Below are 20335 nucleotides of genomic sequence, written 5' to 3'. Positions count from 1 at the left end.
ATCTCCCCCTCCCAAATTAAAGGAAAATATCATTGTATAAGTTTAACCCTCCCAAGGGCTAAGCTTAACCCTACCAACTTACAATCCCCCCAATGGAAAGCTGATGGCTCTCTCAATCATGGCATTAGCTACTAAGAAAAAAAACAGGCCTCAAGAATAACTTTCTTCAGCAATGCAGGATAAAGAAGAGTAAAATCTGGAATCGGGGTCAAAAATACCCCTCATAGAAAACATCAAATCCTCACAGAAATGAAATTAGGTAAAACTGACCCCCACCAATTTTAAAGCACATGCCACAGTTTATTTTAAAGAAAGCAATCATTTTTTAACTGTTATAATATTGAAACTGCCACCCTGTGTGACTTGCCTGCAGTTGCCACCATGTATGAATTTCCTGCAGCTACAACAATGTGCAACTTGACTGCAGTTGCCACCATGTGTGACTTGCCCGCAGTTGTCACCATGTACCCTTGCCCACCATGGCCACCATGAGGCTGACTCATACCTGGTGGCAACTGCGGGCAAGTCACACATGGTGGCAACTGTGGGCAAGTCACAGATGGTGACAGTTTCAGTATTATAACACTTGAAAATGATTGCTTTCTTTAAAATAAACTGTGTCTTGTGCTTCAAAAGTGGTGGTGGTGTGTGTGTGGAGGTCACTTTTACCCTATTACATTTCTGTGAGGATTTCATGTTTTCAATGAGGGGTATTTTTTACCCTGATTCCAAATTTTACTATTCTATGACCTGCATTGCTGAAGAAAGTTATTCTTGAGAACAAAGTTAAAAATAGGCACATAACAGACCTTTGCAATGGAAAGGGGCATTCCATTCCTGCCAGTTAAAGGCTTAATAAAAAGAAGAGAAAATATCTGCATTTTTTCTGCTAGCCTTCTTGTAATGTGCCCTCAGGCTGCACCTGTTGGAGCCTTACAATTAACTCTTCCTGAATAACAAAGGGAAACAATCAGCTTAGTGGACAGATGGCTACGGGTTATCTAAAGTTCCAGGGTGAATGGCTCCTTCAAGTCTGGAAAATGTGAAGGGGTTTAGAGAATGCCTACAAACATGCCCAGGCTTGTCTTGCAGGGTCCTAGAATGACCCCATTTCCCAAAATTGCAATACAGTTCAATTTGAGCTTTTCCACATGGCTATGGACATAAGAGCAGCTTTGAGACAACTCAAACACAGAGCTCCTACTATATACACAACAGTTCTGGTTGCAAACAGTGGTTTCCTTGGGGAGTCACTGCCATCCCCAATTACAGAAGTAGTGTAAAACTCCAAAGCCAAAAGTGTGATATTTTTGCTCAACAAATATCTTTGGATATGAATTTTGGAGATAAATTTTAGTTTTCACTGTTTGCTCCACCTTTCTATAAAATGGAGATAATAGGTGTTGGTCCCTCTATTTATACATGGAAACAGTGCTAAAATCATATTTCAATACTTGTTGGGCTCACTAGAACTCCCAAATGTAACTATGCAAAGTACTTTCACTTTCAAGCCAAGTCTGTCGGGGGGGGGGGGCGCAGAATGTCCCCTTTCAGACCATTGATGTGCCTCAAACTTAAAAATGAAAGGCAATGAGGGAGGGAAGAGGAGGAATTCAGGGCATTGCAGTTCTTTAGAGAGAAAGCATAACAGGAGAGGGGTGTCTAAACAATTTTTTAAATGGATAAACCACTTTTCCCCAATGAATTATGGGATTAAAATAACCCTCTTCTCTTTGACAAATTAAAGGTTAATCCTAGAGATGGGCATGAACCAAAATACGAACCAAAGTTTGGGGGGGATGGGCTTTCTGCAGACCTTCTGCAGCCCCGGAAGTGATGTACGTATGAACCAAATGAACCAGTTTGTGAACCGGGCAAGTTCATGGTGGTTCGTGGTTCGTCAAACACAACAAACCACAAACCACAATGAACTGCTATTTTCCTGGTTTGTGCCCATCTCAAGTTAATCTTCATTTCAAATACCAAAGTATGAATGGGGAATATCAACCACCCACCTTTTTTCTTCCCTTCTAAACCCAAGTGGATTTTGGGGAAAGCTGAGTAAAAATCATGAGGATATGGCTTTGACTCCTTGTTTGTGTATATATGGAAAGAACCTAGATGCCATGGAAAAATCTTGAGGGTCTTTGTAGATCATATTAGATCTGACTAAACCCAGGAAACACTGTACAAGGAAGAACAGCGTTTTCATATTTTAAAAACAGGAAACTTTTGTTTATTACATTTTTATCCTGCCTTTGTTTTCAGAAGCACAGGTTAGGTTATATCATTCTCTCTTCCATCCTTAAAGCAATTGCACAGAATACTGCTAAATATTCCTGGAACATAAGAATCAGAGACAATGGAACACAGCGTGCTGTTTATCTTACTCTCTTCCAAGCAAGCTTTGCTGATGTCTCAGAGGAGAGTCTGAGGAAATTCTGGCATATGTAAATATTCATATAAAGATATCTTTTCTATGACTTTTTGTGGCAGTTAACAGAAGCACATGCAAAGCAACTGGTAGGTAACACAATAATTATGGTGCTTAATTAGCAATTTGTATAATATACAAATTAGATTTCCTGATTTGGAAGACTGAAAAATAGCAGCTCTAAGTTTGGGCAGCTATGTGCTCTGCATATGAAGCCATCAGTGATAAAAGCTATTAATGGAGATTAAACAATCTAATAAGTTAAACCCCAAAGGTAACTCACAAGTAGAATGGGAAGGCAGCATGCTAAGAAAAACAATCCATTCCTTCCCATGCCTTCCTCAATGTGGCTAACCTTAGCCTAAATCATTCAAGTTGATACCATAATCCTGATCTTCTCAGGAGTCTAGTACATGGATTAAAATTTATTTTCTTTGCCATTTCCTTCTTGAATTCTGGACAGATATCAGTTTGGTAAGGTGTAGTATAAAGCATAATCACTTGGAAGTACATCCCATTGAAATCAATTAGGATTATTTCTAATTAACCTTAGAGAATCAGACTGTGTCATATAGTTGAGCAAAACAGTTGTATTTAAATGGAATTAAATAGTTGAAAAGCAACAACTCAACTCAGATGTATGAGATTCATTCTCAGAAACAAAATTTCCTGGAGAGGTTCAGACAAAGTTTTCTTCAACCCTAGTCATATATATGCCTGCAGTTGTGAAGAAAACATCAGGGTGAACCAGATTACACAAACAGAGGGCCAATGCATACATTCATCACAATACTTTTTGCTACTGCTGAGCCCACATGAATCACTGTGGCTATAACCATCACATCCTGGTTCACAATGATTTTTGTTCCTGAGGATGCCACCCCCAAGCTCTTATCTGGGACAAAAATATGGTATGAACTGACCTATTATCCACCAGTGTGATGCAGAAGAATCTTAAACGCATGTATCTTACAAATACTGAAATATGATGAGTAGCTAGCAAGCAGAGCTATGTAATGAAAAACCTACAAATTGCATGTTATACTTCTTTAAGAATGTTCTGTCCTTTCTGAGGAGACAAATATTACTTTCTTGAACAGGAAGACAATCCCCTTTAAAGGAAGGTCTAACTCATTATCTAATTCTGATAACAGCAATTATTTGCATAATGTCAAACACATATTCATTATCAGCTTAGAAAAATCAGTGAGTTTAATACTGTCCCAAAATTTCATGAAACTGAGTGAAATCACAAAGAGGAGAGGACTTTCAGAAGAGATTGGTTTCGACTCTGGCTATCCTCTGCCCTGCTTGTCTATTCTCTTCTATGGCAAGACTTTCCCTCTCCTTCATTATTTAGGGAATTAATATTGTTTTAGAGATACTGAATGGAGCTAGCCAGAGTATACAGCCAAGCCTTAAAATAGCAAGAGCCTCAAAACTGGGCTTGTTTCTTCATGTGGAAATACAAAACTGGGCAGCAAGGTTCTCATTCACGTTGTACTTGCTCCCAAAATCATTCCATTAAATGTAAAATGATGCTAAATGGAGACTTTTCTTTGTATTTATATATCTGAACTATCCTCAAAATTTTCCAGCTTGAATTTGCAGTGGTGAATTTCTAGCAGTGTCATTACTGCAGATGGACAATTCATAAAAAAATAATTATGGAATAATCTCAGAAGGTAAGAATAATGACTGTTAGTAACTTTAGAACTATGCAAGAGGCTGCTGATTACTTGGAGAACACTAAGAGTCCATAGGCAAATGCTGCTTATCAATATAATTAAGGGGGGGGGGATAAACTATAGCCTATGGAACTTGTAAGCGTGATCGATGGGGCTCTCAGATATTTTTTCTTCGTCATTCATAATTTCCTCAAGCAAATTCTCACCACTGTGATCAATATTAAAAGCAGTGAGTAAAACAACCCAAACTCTGCCAGACATGAAAATTCACGGCACACAGCTTCTCTTGGATTATAAAAACCTGAGCAAAATACAATTAAGATTCTGGCATATCTCAGAGCCATTTTTTGCTATATATTTGTTTATTACCCTCCTTTGGAATATATTCATCTGGTCATTGACTGATGCATGGCAACAACACAGCCCACATAAATAAAGTGTGATAACATTCTTTGATAAAAGATTTTCATGTTAAGCAATTGATTTTTCCTGTTATTATTATGGGCCACAATATATCTTACATCCTTAATATTTTATTGAGTAATTTCAAAGAAAGATATTATTGCATCATATAAATCATAATTTAACATATAATTTTTTAAAAAACTAATCTCACAAATTCAAAAACTCAGACAAAGGTGATAAATACACAAATAAGCGTGTGTGGTAAAGAACAAGAATGATGTATGTCCATGAGCACCTTCCACTCATGGTTTTTACTGTCCAACTCAACAGTCTTAAGTTTTCTGTGGAGAGTAGAGATGGACATGAACAGTAAGACGAACTAAAGTTTGTCACAAACTGGGCTGGTCCGTGCTTCACAAACCAGCGGTTCGTGGAAGCCCGTTTTCCACAAACTTCCATGAACTGGTCTGCCAGTTCGTTTGGTTCGTGTAAAAGCCCAATACCCCTTTCCGTGCCGCTGTGAAGCAGCATGGAAAAAGGCATTTAAACCCCCTAATTAGCTGCTTGTCGGGGAGATCCCTGACAAGCAGCTGATCCAAGCTGGTGGGGGGTGAAATGCCCCTTTCCTTGCCTCTGCAAAGCAGCACAGAAAGGGGCATTTAAATCCCCAGATCAGTGTTATCTTTATCTGTGCAATGTTTCAGCAGGGGAGCATCGTACCGGTCTGCAAAGTTTAGCCTTGAAACTTTGCTGAGTTGGTTTTTGTTTTGTAGAATAGAAAGATCCACAATATCCATTTTCTTTAGCGTGTACTGGAAGATAATTAGTGTTTACAGACGTTAATTTTGTTTTAAAAATCACATACCCGGAATGCAAAAGTATAGCAATTCAAGAGAAGAAATAAATGTCACTGAATACTTACCATGACATTCACATTAGGGATCCTGTTTTTTTAAAAAACAGTAATAAAAGTCTCTGCCATCAGTTCTTGGTAAACATAGCCTTATATCCTTTCCTTTATTCAGATTCTTCCAGAATAAATAAATGAGGCTCCTTGACAAGGCACTAATTAATACACCAGTGATTTCCCACATCAAGGCACAACTACTGTTCCCAGTTCCCCAAAAATAGCTAATAAACAGCCTAAGGAGGTATTGTAGAAAGTAAAAACAAAAACAAAACAAAACGCCCTGACAGTTACAATATGGTTCCTCCTACACAACCTACTAAAAACAGCAGCAAGATAGACTCACTAACCTGTGGTGTCATTCCATGGCAGATATACATGATTGGAATATTTTCTGTGTCTGGCCCCTGATCAAGGCACAAATCACTTTTTAGGGAATTCTGCAGCTACAGAATATGGAAGTAAAAATGACAAACAAAAGATAAGTTGTTAAAGTAGGCCTAGTACTACATTTGATCATAGCTGTATCTTTGCAATAATATTTTAAATATTGGTGAAAAGCATAAAAGTAACAACAGTTAAACATTTAGTATTATAATGCAGTATTGCAAAATGGTTGATAATTAAGCAGGCTACAGGTCACATGATTCTCTTCAACCTCTCCTTGGGCAAAACTGCCATCATGCTCCAAAGAAATGAACCTCCCTTTATGTGAGGTTCCAATGTCTTTAATAACAATGCCAGGGGGACCTCAACTTCCAAAACCACATCAGTCCAGACCAAAACATCCTAATTAATGTTGAATTCTATGCCTTGTAAGCAAATCTTGTGCAAGCTGTAAAACTGCATGGATTCTCAAGGCTGTCTAAAACCAGTCACTTTCAAATGACTATTGTGATAAATATATAACAAACTGGTAACATAAACTGGTTTTACACTCACTGTGTGCAAAAATATAGTAAGGTAGTCAGTGAAACATTGCATACATTGGGCTTTATTGTGTCAAGTCAATTTCATGTCTAGCACAAACACCCTTTAGTACATCTGCTTTCCTTCAGAGCTGCTATGAGAAAACTGCCGATCTTTGCAGGGGTTATGTGAACTTCTAATTTATGCTTGTCAAATATATGTTGGCTTAATCCAACAAATGTATGACAGAAAATCCAGTTATTCCACTGCCATGTTCTTTTTGTTTCTATTTATATCTATGATCAAAGATGCCTTTGATCTTATTCCTAGCAACATGTTCGACATCTCTTCATCTTTAATGAAACTCTGTGTTAACTTTGGATGTTAATTTTTAAAAAGAAGCTTTCTTAGAAAACATTGTTATTGCCACTAGCCATTTCGGTCTGTGAATATAAGCTCATTTGGCCCATTAAAAGCCACTGTGTGAGAATGCATGCTTAGAGTGACTTAGTTCTGAGCGCATGTTCTTTACACTAGCTGAAACATGGTGCTCTTCTCATATTTTTAATGTCACACTATTTTATACTTTAATGTTGCACCTATATTGTATATGATGATAAAGTGAGGAAATTATGAAGTAAAAGAAGTGGTTATTTTGTGAAAAATATGAAGAAATTTTAGTGAAACAGAATGACTCCTATATGCAGTTTGAATACATAAATGTTAAATTCATCCTACAGATATTAAATTTATTACGCATTATCTTGCATACCACGCTAGGAGATCTATGTCTTTTTGAAGCCAAGGCAGTATCAGCAATTTACACCTACTATCCACCTCTGAAAAATCCATCATGTTATTGTTTTGGGGACAAATATGTTAGCTTGCCCCAGAGAGCAGTCTGCCCTGTATCTGGAGTGCCTAGCCACCAGTGTGTGTGTGTGCGTGTGTGCATGTGCGCAAGAGTGTGTGTGTTCTGGGACCCATACATATACCCCCAAATCTGTTTGGGCCTTCTCTTCTTCTCTCTGTGAAATACAAGTCGTTTCACTGCTGCCTTCGCAGACCTCCATCTTTGAGACAGGTAACTATAGCCTTCCCCCAAAATTGCTTTCTCCCCTTTCCTCCTTGATTTCCTCTTAGTTAGCCTCATATGTGTTCTGTGTGTGATTGTACGTTTGCCCTTTTATTTATCTTTTAATAAAAACTTTTCCAGCTAGACATCTGGCTGGTTTATTTTGAAAGTTAAGGGGAAAATCCGTGAATACATTAGTGGAGAATCCCAGTAATCACCCTCTAGCTTTGTCTCCATTAAGCTAATTACTCCCAACTAATTAGGAGACTGCCTATTTGGGTAACAGGTCTGCCCCCACTAAACTATCATTCTTCCTGAACCACAAATAGGATGTCCTTTTGAATACTGACTCATCACTAGGGATGTGAGTTTTTGGTTTCTGATAAGGGTTTTTAACTTGAATAGGGCCCGATTTGTAAAGATTTGGGATTCCGGAAGCAAAGCTTTCCAAAGCAATTTGTATTGCTTTGGGAAGCTTTGGGCAAAGCAGCTGCTGCCGCTCCTTCAGCACTTTTCTAGGTGTTTGCATTGCAATGTGTGTGTTCTGGGACCTATACATATACCCCCAAATCCGTTTGGGCCTTGCACTGCAATGCAAACAGCAAGAAAAGTGCAAACAGCAAGAAAAGTGCTGCTTGCTTTCAAACTTCCTGCCCTACTGCTTGCTTCACCCGATGGGAGGGGGAGCCTTCTACTCCGCTCATTGGGTGTGGCAAGCAGCAGGGTGTTTGAAACTTAAAGCACCCCTTTTCATGACGCTTACAAGTGGCACAAAATGGAGCACTTTCAAATGCCATGTCGCTTGCTTCACCCGACGGGAGGGGGAGCCTCCTCTTGAATCTTTATGGATCATACCGAAGCTTTTAAACTCCTGAATCCCAAAGTGGCTTTAATCTATATCTGACATATAGATTAAAGTTAATGAAGAGTGGGAGAGGGGAAATAGTGATTCAGCAGATAATATATATGGCAGAAGTATTTTCTCATCAGTAGAGTCATATGTTGAATAAAAGTGTGTTACACTGATAAGTTTGTTTTTTGAAGTGTTTAAAAACTGGTGCCTTACTGACTTAGGGGCTATAGACCCCTAAAGACGGTTGCCAGTATAGTGTAGTAATATTGGAATGCAATCTGAAAGACCTGGGTACAAACCTCTACATTGCCATAAAGGCTTTCTGGAGAGCCCTGGGCCGCTCTTTCTCTTAGCCCAACCTACCCCACGGGGTTGTTGAGAACCATGTTTGCCCTTCTGAGCTTCTGAGAGGAAGGAAAAGATAAAAATGTACCTGAAGGAGGGAGGGAGGATAAAAGCAAAATGCTGCCACAAAATTCAAGCACTGCTGCAGACTGGGGAGAGACAAATGTTTTGCTTATATCCTCTGGATAGCACAGTGATTAACTAATCATATTTAGAAGAAAGGGTTCATCACCTTTTGGGGTAGGATTGCAAACAGAATTTCTGGAACTAGTTTCCTCTTTGTTAACATGACCTTGGTCCTCATTAGTTAATCGGAGCCACGCTGCCATCCCATGCAACGCATTATTTCAAGTAATTAGTTGTCACATTTGGGAGAAGGTGTTCCATTCCTTGACTAACATATTTCTTTACATGAAACAGCTATTTTTTAATGAGGTGGCTGAGGTTTGGTCTAAGCACCTACAAGCAGATGGTAGACAGGGTAACAGTTTCTAAGTTTGCATTCGTTAACAAAGATCCACTGCATTTCCAAAGTTCAGATGCTCCGAATTAAAGTAAAAAAGAGATGGAGATAATACAGTGGACTGTATTATAAGTGTATGATACACTAGCACTTTCACTGTATGTCAGAAAGCCATGTGCCAACTAATTAATAATAACCCCAAGTTTGTCCCAAAGTCTTTATCTGGAACTTCAGTCCATTTGCAGAAATTATTTCCCTTATGAATGATCAAGGCAAGGAAGCAAGACTTACCATGCCGTAGGCAACAGTGTCCGAGTACATTCTCATTTCTGGATATACGCTCACAAGATACCATCTAAAGGTCTTGCACTGCAGCTTTTTCCTCAAGGCCTTCCTCTCAGAAATATCACCAATGTCAATTCCAGAATCCTGTACACATGGATTAGAAAACACGTGAGAGATATAAAAGCCATTCCTCTACTTTCTGGCTGTTTAGTTTATAATACACTTATGGAGCAAGCCTAAGCAGATCTACTCATAATTAAGTCCTATGTTATTCAATAAGGCTTATTCCCAGGGAAGCGTAGATAAGACTGTAGCCTTAACTACTGTATGCAGTTCAATGATAAATTGTAACACAAAGTCACACATCTAGGCATAATTAACATATTTAAGCATAATGTTTTCTGGAGATCAATAGGCATTTCATTAGAATTCTGAGGCATTTCTTGGTGTATAGAGATTCACCACTATTTTGGGCTTGATCCAGAGCCCTTTTTAATCGATGGAAAACTTTACCACTCACTTCAGTGTATGTTGCATCTTGTTCTTAACTGTTTCCACAATAAATTTCTTAAAGCAATTCCCAGATCCCCAAATAATGGCATGAAATAGCAAGTTGCCCTGGAAACTGCTATTCTGTTGCAAAAAACAAAGCCTATTTTACAGATTCCATTTTCAGGCAAATTATGAAGTTTGGCCTCTTTATTTCATTATAAAGTTGAAAAATCCTGTGCACCTTTTTCAATTGTTGGCCAACCTCTTTGTGTATTGATACAAGGATTTCAGTAACTGTTCTTGTTAAGTGTATTTGCAAAACAACCCCCCTCTTCCCTTTTTATTACATTTTATATGGTTAAGTCTCTGCTGGTATAACACTGTTTTGCTGAGTTCAAGATACACAGGTTTCATAAAGAGCCTGTAAGTGGAGATCAATAATTTATCTCATTATAGCTATGCAGTAGAAACTTCTGGAGAGGCATCTAAATGCAAATTCTGGGCTAGCGTTTGACAGGAAGTAAAATGAGACATTTTTACTGAAGATTATGGTCCTTGCATACAGCTCAAAGTACTCGAGCAAAATACAGAATAAATAAACTTTACATAAAAACATTATCGTCTGGTATATTAAACATAGGGTCTTGTTCTGATAATAAATACTCAGTTTTTATAACTCTCTAGGAAAAGGACTGGAATTTCTTTTCTTTAGGTTCGTGGTGGTATGTAGAAGATCACAGCTACCCAAGGATGCCTGGCACATGGGACCATTGCCAGTGGGTCCAGTCAATGAGGGCTTGTCTGCAAGACCCTCAGACATACTCCCAAGGACTTAACCAGGGCTAGAATATCAAGAACTCTATGACTGTGCAGGGCAAAAGAGGCAGCCACCACAAACTGAAGTGGTTTTTTCGTTAGTATTGTTTTATGCACCCTTAAAATGTCTGGAAATCAAATTATTCTTCTCATTGGCATGTGTCAAAACAAACTTTTAAAGAATGTAAGCATAATTTCATAAATGCAATTATATGAGCTGTAGCATAGAATTCATATCTTTTGGTTCTTGCGTAATTACTCTTAAACAAAATTTTACATAACAAAACTATTCCTTGGTTGTTGTGGGTTTTCCGGGCTGTATTGCCGTGGTCTTGGCATTGTAGTTCCTGACGTTTCGCCAGCAGCTGTGGCTGGCATCTTCAGAGGTGTAGCACCAAAAGACAGAGATCTCTCAGTGTCACAGTGTGGAAAAGATGTTGGCAGGTCATTTGTATCTACTCAGGAGGGGTGGGGTTGAGCTGAGTCATCCTGTAAGAGTTTCCCAGGGTGTGGAATGCTAATGGCGGGAGGCTTCACTGTATCCTGAGGAGGTTCTTTTGCATATGGATTGGTGTTTGATGTGCTAATCTTCTACGCAAGGCTATTGTCGGGTGTAGAGTGTTTTGTTAGCCTGGTGTTTTTCAGAACTGGAAACCATGCTCTGTTCATTCTTAAGGTTTCTTCTTTCCTGTTGAAGTTTTGCTTATGCTTGTGAATTTCAATGGCTTCCCTGTGCAGTCTGACAAAGTAGTTGGAAGTGTTGTCCAGTATTTTGATGTCCTGGAATAAGATACTGTGCCCTGTTTGCATTAGGCTATGTTCAGCCACTGCTGATTTTTCAGGTTGTCCAAGTCTGCAGTGTCTTTCATGTTCTTTTATTCTTGTCTGGATGCTACGCTTTGTGGTCCCGATGTAAACTTGTCCACAGCTGCAGGGTATACGGTATACTCCTGCAGAGGTGAGCGGGTCTCTACTGTCTTTTGCTGATCGTAACATCTGTTGTATTTTTCGGGTGGGTCTGAATACTGCTTGAAGGTTATGCTTTTTCATAAGCTTTCCCATCTGATCAGTAATTCCTTTGATATATGGCAAAAACCTTTGATATATGGCAAGTTTTTACCAACCACACATCCAGACTTATATGAAGGTTCTACAAAAAAGCTTCAAAGGGAATATACATTACCAAAGTGCTGAACTGGAATTCTTCAAGAAATTGAACACTATTTGTCACCTTGACATGATTTTTCAACAATCAGTTTGTTGTTATATATACCCAAGTTGGCAACCCCATGTACAGCACACTATGGTGATTCCTGCAAGTGTGCTGTCAGAGCTGATGGAGGGAAAGCACATATTTCTCTGTGTTCAAAGCGCTGTGGTTTATTCACTGGAAAATGTGTGGTGTGTACTAGTACAACATATCCTAGAGAAAAGGGTTGGGCACCTGTACAGCAAAGATTGCATAGCTGTAAGTTTTGTACAAGTTACCTAAAAGGTAACTTGTACAAAAGCAAACTTTCAGTTAGGTCACAAGGTCTACAGGAAACCAACTCACACTGATCGGTACTTACACAAAAACTCCAATCACCACCCCCGACAGAAAAGAGGCATAATGAAAACATTAGTGGATCGTGCAAGACGGATATGTGAGCCGCACTTTCTCAATGAGGAAATTAATCATCTAAACCACGCACTTCAGGCAAATGGCTACTCCAGAAATGAAATCCGAAGAGCAATCAAACCCAGGATGAATCAAACAACCAAGGAAAAACAGTCTCCTACAGGAAAAGTGTTTTTGCCATATATCAAAGGAATTACTGATCAGATGGGAAAGCTTATGAAAAAGCATAACCTTCAAGCAGTATTCAGACCCACCCGAAAAATACAACAGATGCTACGATCAGCAAAAGACAGTAGAGACCCGCTCACCTCTGCAGGAGTATACCGTATACCCTGCAGCTGTGGACAAGTTTACATCGGGACCACAAAGCGTAGCATCCAGACAAGAATAAAAGAACATGAAAGACACTGCAGACTTGGACAACCTGAAAAATCAGCAGTGGCTGAACATAGCCTAACGCAAACAGGGCACAGTATCTTATTCCAGGACATCAAAATACTGGACAACACTTCCAACTACTTTGTCAGACTGCACAGGGAAGCCATTGAAATTCACAAGCATAAGCAAAACTTCAACAGGAAAGAAGAAACCTTAAGAATGAACAGAGCATGGTTTCCAGTTCTGAAAAACACCAGGCTAACAAAACATTCTATCCCCGACAATAGCCCTGCAGAGAAGATTAGCACATCAAGTACCAATCCATATGCAAAAGAACCTCCTCAGGATACAGTGAAGCCTCCCGCCATTAGCATTCCACACCCTGGGAAACTCTTACAGGATGACTCAGCTCAACCCCACCCCTCCTGAGTAGATACAAATGACCTGCCAACATCTTTTCCACACTGTGACACTGAGAGATCTCTGTCTTTTGGTGCTACACCTCTGAAGATGCCAGCCACAGCTGCTGGTGAAACGTCAGGAACTACAATGCCAAGACCACGGCAATACAGCCCGGAAAACCCACAACAACCATCATTCTCCGGCCGTGAAAGCCTTCGACAATACATAAAACTATTCCTTGCTTGGCATTGAAGTAAATTTAGATCCTGCCTTTAAATAGTACATTACCCAATCCTTTAAATTAAATTCAGCATTGAACAAATTATATTTCAATAAACCTCTTTCCCCTCCTGGTCTTGAAAATAACAGCCACATTTGGGCAACATGCAGTCTCCAAGACACTTTTGTAAAATATATTGATGGGACGGGGGCGTGGCATCGTGCAAAGATGACAGGCGTCTGAAAGCCTCACTCCATACCCTGATCCCCTGCCGTGGTTCCCAGCAAGCGCCCAAACAGTGGTAAGTTCATAAAAACTATGAGAAAAGCTGGAGGGGGTAAAGCCAAACCAGCAGGACCCAGCAAATCCTCCTTAAAAGCCTTCCTTGAGCCCTTAGAAACAAGGCAAGCTCCGGCTGCAAATCGGCCAGAGTTGATCAAAATGGCGACTGTGCAGCAGTTAGAACAGCCTGAGAAAATGCAGGCTCTTGAAGACGAACTTCAAATTAAATTAGAACAACTAGAGAATAAAATAGTTTCTAGATTAGAAGGCATAATCAAAATGGCAGTGAGTGACCTTAAGGAATCTATTCAACATGCAGCTCAAAGGGCAGAAATGCTATGCAAATGAGCAAAGAAAATCAAAAGGAGATCCAGGTCCTGCAAGCTGAAAATGAACTTCTTCAAGATAAAATAATGGACCTTGACAATAAATCAAGGTTTAATAATGTCAAAATTAAGGGTTTTGAAGAAAATGATGAATGCAACTCTGACCTTATAGCCTTCATTGCAGAATGGTTTAGACAGGAACTGAAATTAGAAGAAGGCATTACACCCATTATTACCCATGCTTATAGAGTGGGATCAGTTAACAATTCAAGACCCAGACAACAGAGGGACATAATAATAACTCTCCCTGATATCAGGGCATAGGAAAAAAATCATGAGAGAAGCAAGATCCAGAGGGAATTTTTCCTACCAAAATAAAAAAAAATATACATCTTTCAGGACCTCTCAAATGAAACATTAGCCAGAAGAAGAGAGTTAAAGCCTATCATCAACAAACTAAATGAAGCAGAAATAAGGTATAGATGGGATTCATCAACAAAGATTCTGGTGCATCTACAAGGGAAGACATTTCAAGCTAACAATGTAGAAAGTGGCATTAAAATGCTAAAAGATCTTCAGTTAGACTGGCAATCTGTTTCTCCAAGTAAACCTAAGACGTACAAAGCTAGATCTTCACAGAACAATTGGAACAAGATTCCTGTGAAAAAAGATGCAAGCAAATAATGGGAACTGTCTTGACTAAAGGGACTATAACATTCTACAAGTAAGAAGAATGAAAAGAAATATTTGGGCATTCATAGACTTTATTTAAAAACGTGTTCATGGCTTATTTGGTATTTTGGGCTTATAACAGTTAATATAAAGCCGGGCTGGGCGGGTGGGGGGAGATGGCTTTGAGGTACTGACTACCCCCAGCATATCTACAAACCCCAGACACTGGGTTTTCTTGAGCTTAACTCAGGAACAGTGGAATATAAATTTTGGTTACTAGCTTTTATATTTCCTTTTCCAAAAAGGAAAAGGCTCTGGTGGTTTCCTCCTTGGTGTAGTTAAAGGAGGCTGGTTGCCTTGTTTGTTTGTTTGACCTGTTTTTCTTCTTCCCACTTTTTCTACCTGTATTTTTTTTTTTAGTTTCCCTCCTCTGTAAACACAAAGGAGGCTTGTGGGGTTTTCTTCTTCTTCTTTCTATACTTTACTTTTACCTTCTCTTTTTTCTATCTATTTCCTCTTTCTTAAACAACTTCATACATCTCAGATCCTTATCTGACTTCTCTATCAAATCTCAAAATTATACATCTAAATATAAGAGTCAATTCGTTTTTGCTATTGTGGGAAATTCTTACTTTTAAAGTTCATTCAAGATACAGAGCAAGCTATAGTATCAGAAAAGTTGAATGAGATATATATTTTTGGTCTATTAATTTAATTCTATATCTTGCAGGAAAATGGAATTCAAAGTTATTTCATTGAATTGCAGAGGTCTTAATAATGTCATAAAATGTAAAAGAATCCAATCTATGCTACAGAAACAAAGTCCTGATATTCTACTATTACAGGAAACACATCTGTCTGAAAAAGTGAAGCAGGTATTTAAGTCCAAGTGGTGGGAACTCCAATACTTAGCACATGGCAACTCAAAATCTAGGGGAGTGGCGATATTAATATCAAAAATATTAGAACTGAGGAAATTATTACAGAAATAGATCAGAAAGGAAGATATTTATTTATAAAAGGCACATTTGATTAAAAAAACCTCACATTAGCGTCCGTCTATGCTCCAAATAGCAACCAAAGTGAATTTTTAAAAGAAACCTTTGCTAAATTAAAACTATTCCAGGAGGGAGACATTTTATTAGGGGGAGATTTAAATCTAATTGTCAATCCCAAATTAGACCACTCAAAATAAAAAAATCACAACCCTCTTAATCTAAAACCTTCTAAGATAGGCCAGCTAGCAAGCATCCTAAAACAATTTGATCTAATGGATATATGGAGGACACAATTTCCTACTGAAAGAGACTATACTTACTATTCTCCTAGATTTTATTCTTATACTAGGATTGATTATATTTTAGAATCACCAAACCTTCTACAGCATATCTCTAATTCAAAAATAGGCCCCAAACTATGGTCTGACCATTCATGGGTAGAATGCTCGCTACAACTGTCAGAACAAAAAATCAGACCACTAAACTAGAGTTTAAATAAATTCCTTTTATTCGACTCTGAAGCCCAAAAAGACATAACAGAGGAAATAGAAAATTATTTCAAATATAATTCCAACTGTGGTGTCTCATTAGAATTAATCTGGGATGCAATGAAAGCTGTTGTCAGAAGCAGATATATTGCTATTGCCTCGGCCTATAAGAGAAAAAAGGACAAGGTTAAATTGGAACTATTGAATAAAATTTCCCAACTAGAACAAACTCATAAGAAAACTTGTAGCAAGAAAATATACAAAAAGCTATTAGTTGAAAGAAAAAAACTAGAAACTCTCGAAACTACATCTATTCAGAAAAACTTATTATTTTTAAAACAGAAGTTTTGGCAAAAAACCTCTAAAAATCTGAAGATTCTTGCTTGGAAAGTAGGGGGGGAAAGAGCTGCGAGACTAATAAACCATATAAGAGATGAGGAAGGTCAACTTCAAATTAAATCAGAAACAATTATTAAAACCTTCCAAAAATTCTATCAAAAATTATATATTGTCAAAGGCTTTCACGGTCAGAGAACGATGGTTGTTGTGGGTTTTCCGGGCTGTATTGCCGTGGTCTTGGCATTGTAGTTCCTGACGTTTCGCCAGCAGCTGTGGCTGGCATCTTCAGAGGTGTAGCACCAAAAGACACTGAGAGATCTCTGTCTTTTGGTGCTACACCTCTGAAGATGCCAGCCACAGCTGCTGGCGAAACGTCAGGAACTACAATGCCAAGACCACGGCAATACAGCCCGGAAAAACCCACAACAACCAAAAATTATATAGTTCAGATAATCCAAATTTAACAACAATTCATAACTATCTGAGCAATCTAGATGACAAAAACAAACAGAAGCTCATAAAAAACTTACTGACCAACCAGTAACAATCAAAGAGACCCAAGAAGTAATCAAAAATTTGAAAAACAATAAATCCTCTGGAAACAATGGCTTTCCGGCAGAGTATTAAAAAATTCTCGCATTTGTTGGCCCCCCACCTTACTAGCATCTGTAATTTAATCTTAGATCGGGGAAAAATGCCCCCCTCCTGGGCTGATTCAAGTATGGTAGTTCTTTTAAAACCTGGAAAAGATGCGACCAATCCAACATCATACCGCCCAATATCCCTATTGAATCAGGATACAAAAATCTTTACAGCCATCTTAACAGCTAGGCTCAATAAAATTATTCCAAACTATATCAATGAAGATCAGTCTGGATTCATACCAAATCGACAACTAACAGATAATATTAGAAAAACATTGAATATTATTAATTATGGTAAGCAGGCCAAGCTACACTCACTCATTCTAGGCTTAGATATTGAAAAAGCTTTTGACTGTGTGGAAATTCCTTACCTTAAAGAGCTACTAAGAAAAATGAACTTTGGAGACAACTTTCTAAGGGCTATTCATACGATTTACGCCAACCCTACTACTCAAATCAAAACCAATGGTTACAAATCAGGAAAAATTAACCTTTCTCGAGGCACCAGACAGGGATGCCCTCTCTCCCCACTTCTTTTTGCGCTTGCCATAGAGCCGTTCGCAAACCATGTTAGAAACTGTCCTACAATAAGAGGCATTAACATAGGCAAAAAAGAATACAAACTCTCCCTATTTGCAGACGATATGGCTTTATATCTCTCAGATCCTATGCCATCATTGGAAAAATTAGATGGCATTTCAACCATATTCTCAAAAGCTTCAGGCCTGTCTATCAATATTAATAAAAGTGAAATATACCCTATATACCTATCAACAGATCTAATTACTGATATTAAAGGTAGTTATAAGTACAAGTGGGTTAAAAAGAGCTGGCAATATTTAGGAATCAAAATACCAATTAACCTAGGTGACCTGTTAAATATAAATTTATCTGAAATCAATCATTCTATTAATTCATTATTAGATGAATGGGGGGGGGATCAACTGTCATTAATTGAAAGAATAAATCTTATTAAATCATTTATTTTTCCCAAAGTTCTTTTTATGTTTCGGGCAATTCCCATTACCATAGCTGACAAAACCTTCAACATCTGGCAATCAAGAATTAGCAAGTTCATTTGGAATGGGAAAAAACCAAGAATATCATTAGAAACAATGAAAAGAACCACTAGCAGAGGTGGTCTTGACTTCCCCGATTAAAAAAATTACTATGAGGCTGCCCACCTTAAAAACATAGCAGTGATAATAAATGAATCCTTATCACTCGACTGGAAGAGCATTCAACAAATTTATATGCAAGGAAAAATTATAAGTGAATGTATATGGAATAAAAATTCTGAGCGCCCTACCAATTTCAAAAATAATCCCTTTATAAGAAGTGACCTAAAGATTTGGGACAATCTCAGAAATAAGCTAATACAGTCACATTCATTAGTCTCTCCTTTTGTAGGACAGTACTGGTTTCCCCCCAGCCTATAACACGAACTCATTTAAATGGTGGAGACTTAATAACAAAACAAGACTAACGGATGTATTAGATAAAGGCTCACTGCATGAAAAAGTCAGACTTGAAAGAAACACGGCCCTTCAAATCCCCTGGTTTGAATACTTACAAATTAAGCATCTTATTGAGTCTCCCAATATTAAAGCTTTACAAAAAAATCCTCTTACAAATTTTGAAAAAATTCTAAAAGAAAGACCAGAAAAGCAAAAGGGCCTATTGTCCAGAATTTACTCTATTCTTTTATAAGAAAAACAGAAGACTAAAATTTTGTCCTACCAAAAAATGTGGCATAAAGAATGTAATTTTGATCCTTCCAATGACAAATGGAGTATTATTTGGAAATCTCAAATTTTCAGGTCAAAAATAGTCAACATAAAGATGCAATTCTTAAAATTAATTTCTCATTGGTACTTGACCCCAGTTAAATTGCATTATATAAACCCTTCTTTATCTGCAAATTGTTGGAAGCAATGTGGGGAACAGGGTACTTATATTCACTGCTGGTGGGGTTGTAAATTTATTAGTTCTTTTTGGGATGCAATAATTAAGGAAATTGAACACATAACAACCTATAAGGTCCCAAAATCCCCAGAAATAATTTTACTAGACTATTGGGAAAATCCTGAGATTCCTACTGCCAGATTGGACCTCATTTACTCACTTCTAGCTATAGCTAAACTAACAATAGCTTCAAGCTGGAACCAAAGAACTGCTCCCTCCCTGAATAGTTGGAAAAACCGCATTTGGGACCACTTTATTATGCAAAAAATCACAGACCAGATGGCTCAGAGAGAAAACCCTAACTACAAATCATATTTTCTTGAAAAATGGCTTCCTGTCTTAGACTACCTGACTAAAGAAGATACTGGATATAAAAATACAACAAAACAAGACCTCTACTATTCCATGGCTTATCTATAATTATAATATTCAATTCTGCTTATAAGAAATTCACGTTTTCTTTTCTTAAGATAAATAGGCTACCACCTTGCAGGATTTGTGGTGTGCTGTTTACAAGTTAAAAACTTCTTCTATTGTTATTATGTTCTAAGTTTATGGTTAATGTTGAACATTATTTCCATGTTAATGAATATATCTGTTTAATATATTGTATATTTAAGTACTGTTGTTAGTTGAAAAACTTTGTAAAAAAACTAATAAATATATATATATATATATATATATATTGATGGAGCACTGAGTCTTTTTGGTTTTCTCCCCCCCCCCCCCCCGAAACAAACTAAGTTTGTTGTTCCTATGATTGCACAAATAAATCAGACACTCAGATGGCGTGTGTGTGTGTTATGTCTCATCAAGTAGCCTCCAACCTATGGTGGCCCTATGAATGAAAGACTTCCAAAATGTCCTATCATTAACAGAGTTGCTCAGATCCTGCAAACTGGAAGACGCGGCTTCTTTTATTGAGTCAAGCCAATAGGTTTGAGGTCTTCCTCTTTTACTACTGCCTTCCACTTTTCCTAGCATTATGGACTTTCCCCGAGAATTTTGTCTTCTCATGATGTGGCCAAAGTATGATAGCCTCAGTTTTGTCATTTTAGCTTCTATGAAGATTTCATTTTTTCCCTCTCTCTTTTCTCAATCTACAGGCCAACCACCTTCTCGATTTATTAGCAAATTCAGTATTTCTCTGCTTACCATAGTTCAGGTTTTCTCTCTAAATCCCTTACTGTTAACATTGATAGCTCTTGTTGCAAGCATTTTATCTTTGTTGCACCTTAAAATTCCCTGCCACAGTTTTTAATTCTTCCTCCTTTTAAAAAATTTCTTGCAGAATACCTTGCATTTTTTCCTGCTTTCCCCTCTTTAAC

At 38.0% G+C, this 20335-nt stretch overlaps 1 protein-coding gene across 3 annotated transcripts in view; it reads right to left on the bottom strand.

The window, feature by feature from the left end:
- The window catches only part of GALNT18 (polypeptide N-acetylgalactosaminyltransferase 18), a 515166-nt gene that overhangs the window by 82125 nt on the left and 412706 nt on the right, over positions 1–20335 (bottom strand). For all 3 annotated transcript variants that reach the window (XM_054971155.1, XM_054971154.1, XM_054971156.1), the window contains exons 8-9: positions 9371–9508; positions 5785–5880 (exon numbers count right to left, since the gene is read on the bottom strand). In XM_054971155.1, coding sequence (XP_054827130.1) covers positions 5785–5880; positions 9371–9508 — 234 coding nt within the window. The remainder of the gene's footprint in view (positions 1–5784; positions 5881–9370; positions 9509–20335) is intronic.

This window comes from Eublepharis macularius, chromosome 2 (genome assembly GCF_028583425.1).
Source record: "Eublepharis macularius isolate TG4126 chromosome 2, MPM_Emac_v1.0, whole genome shotgun sequence".
NCBI classification, from domain to species: domain Eukaryota; kingdom Metazoa; phylum Chordata; class Lepidosauria; order Squamata; family Eublepharidae; genus Eublepharis; species Eublepharis macularius.
Note: the sequence above shows the minus strand (reverse complement) of the source record. Positions and strands in the feature narration are given on the sequence as shown.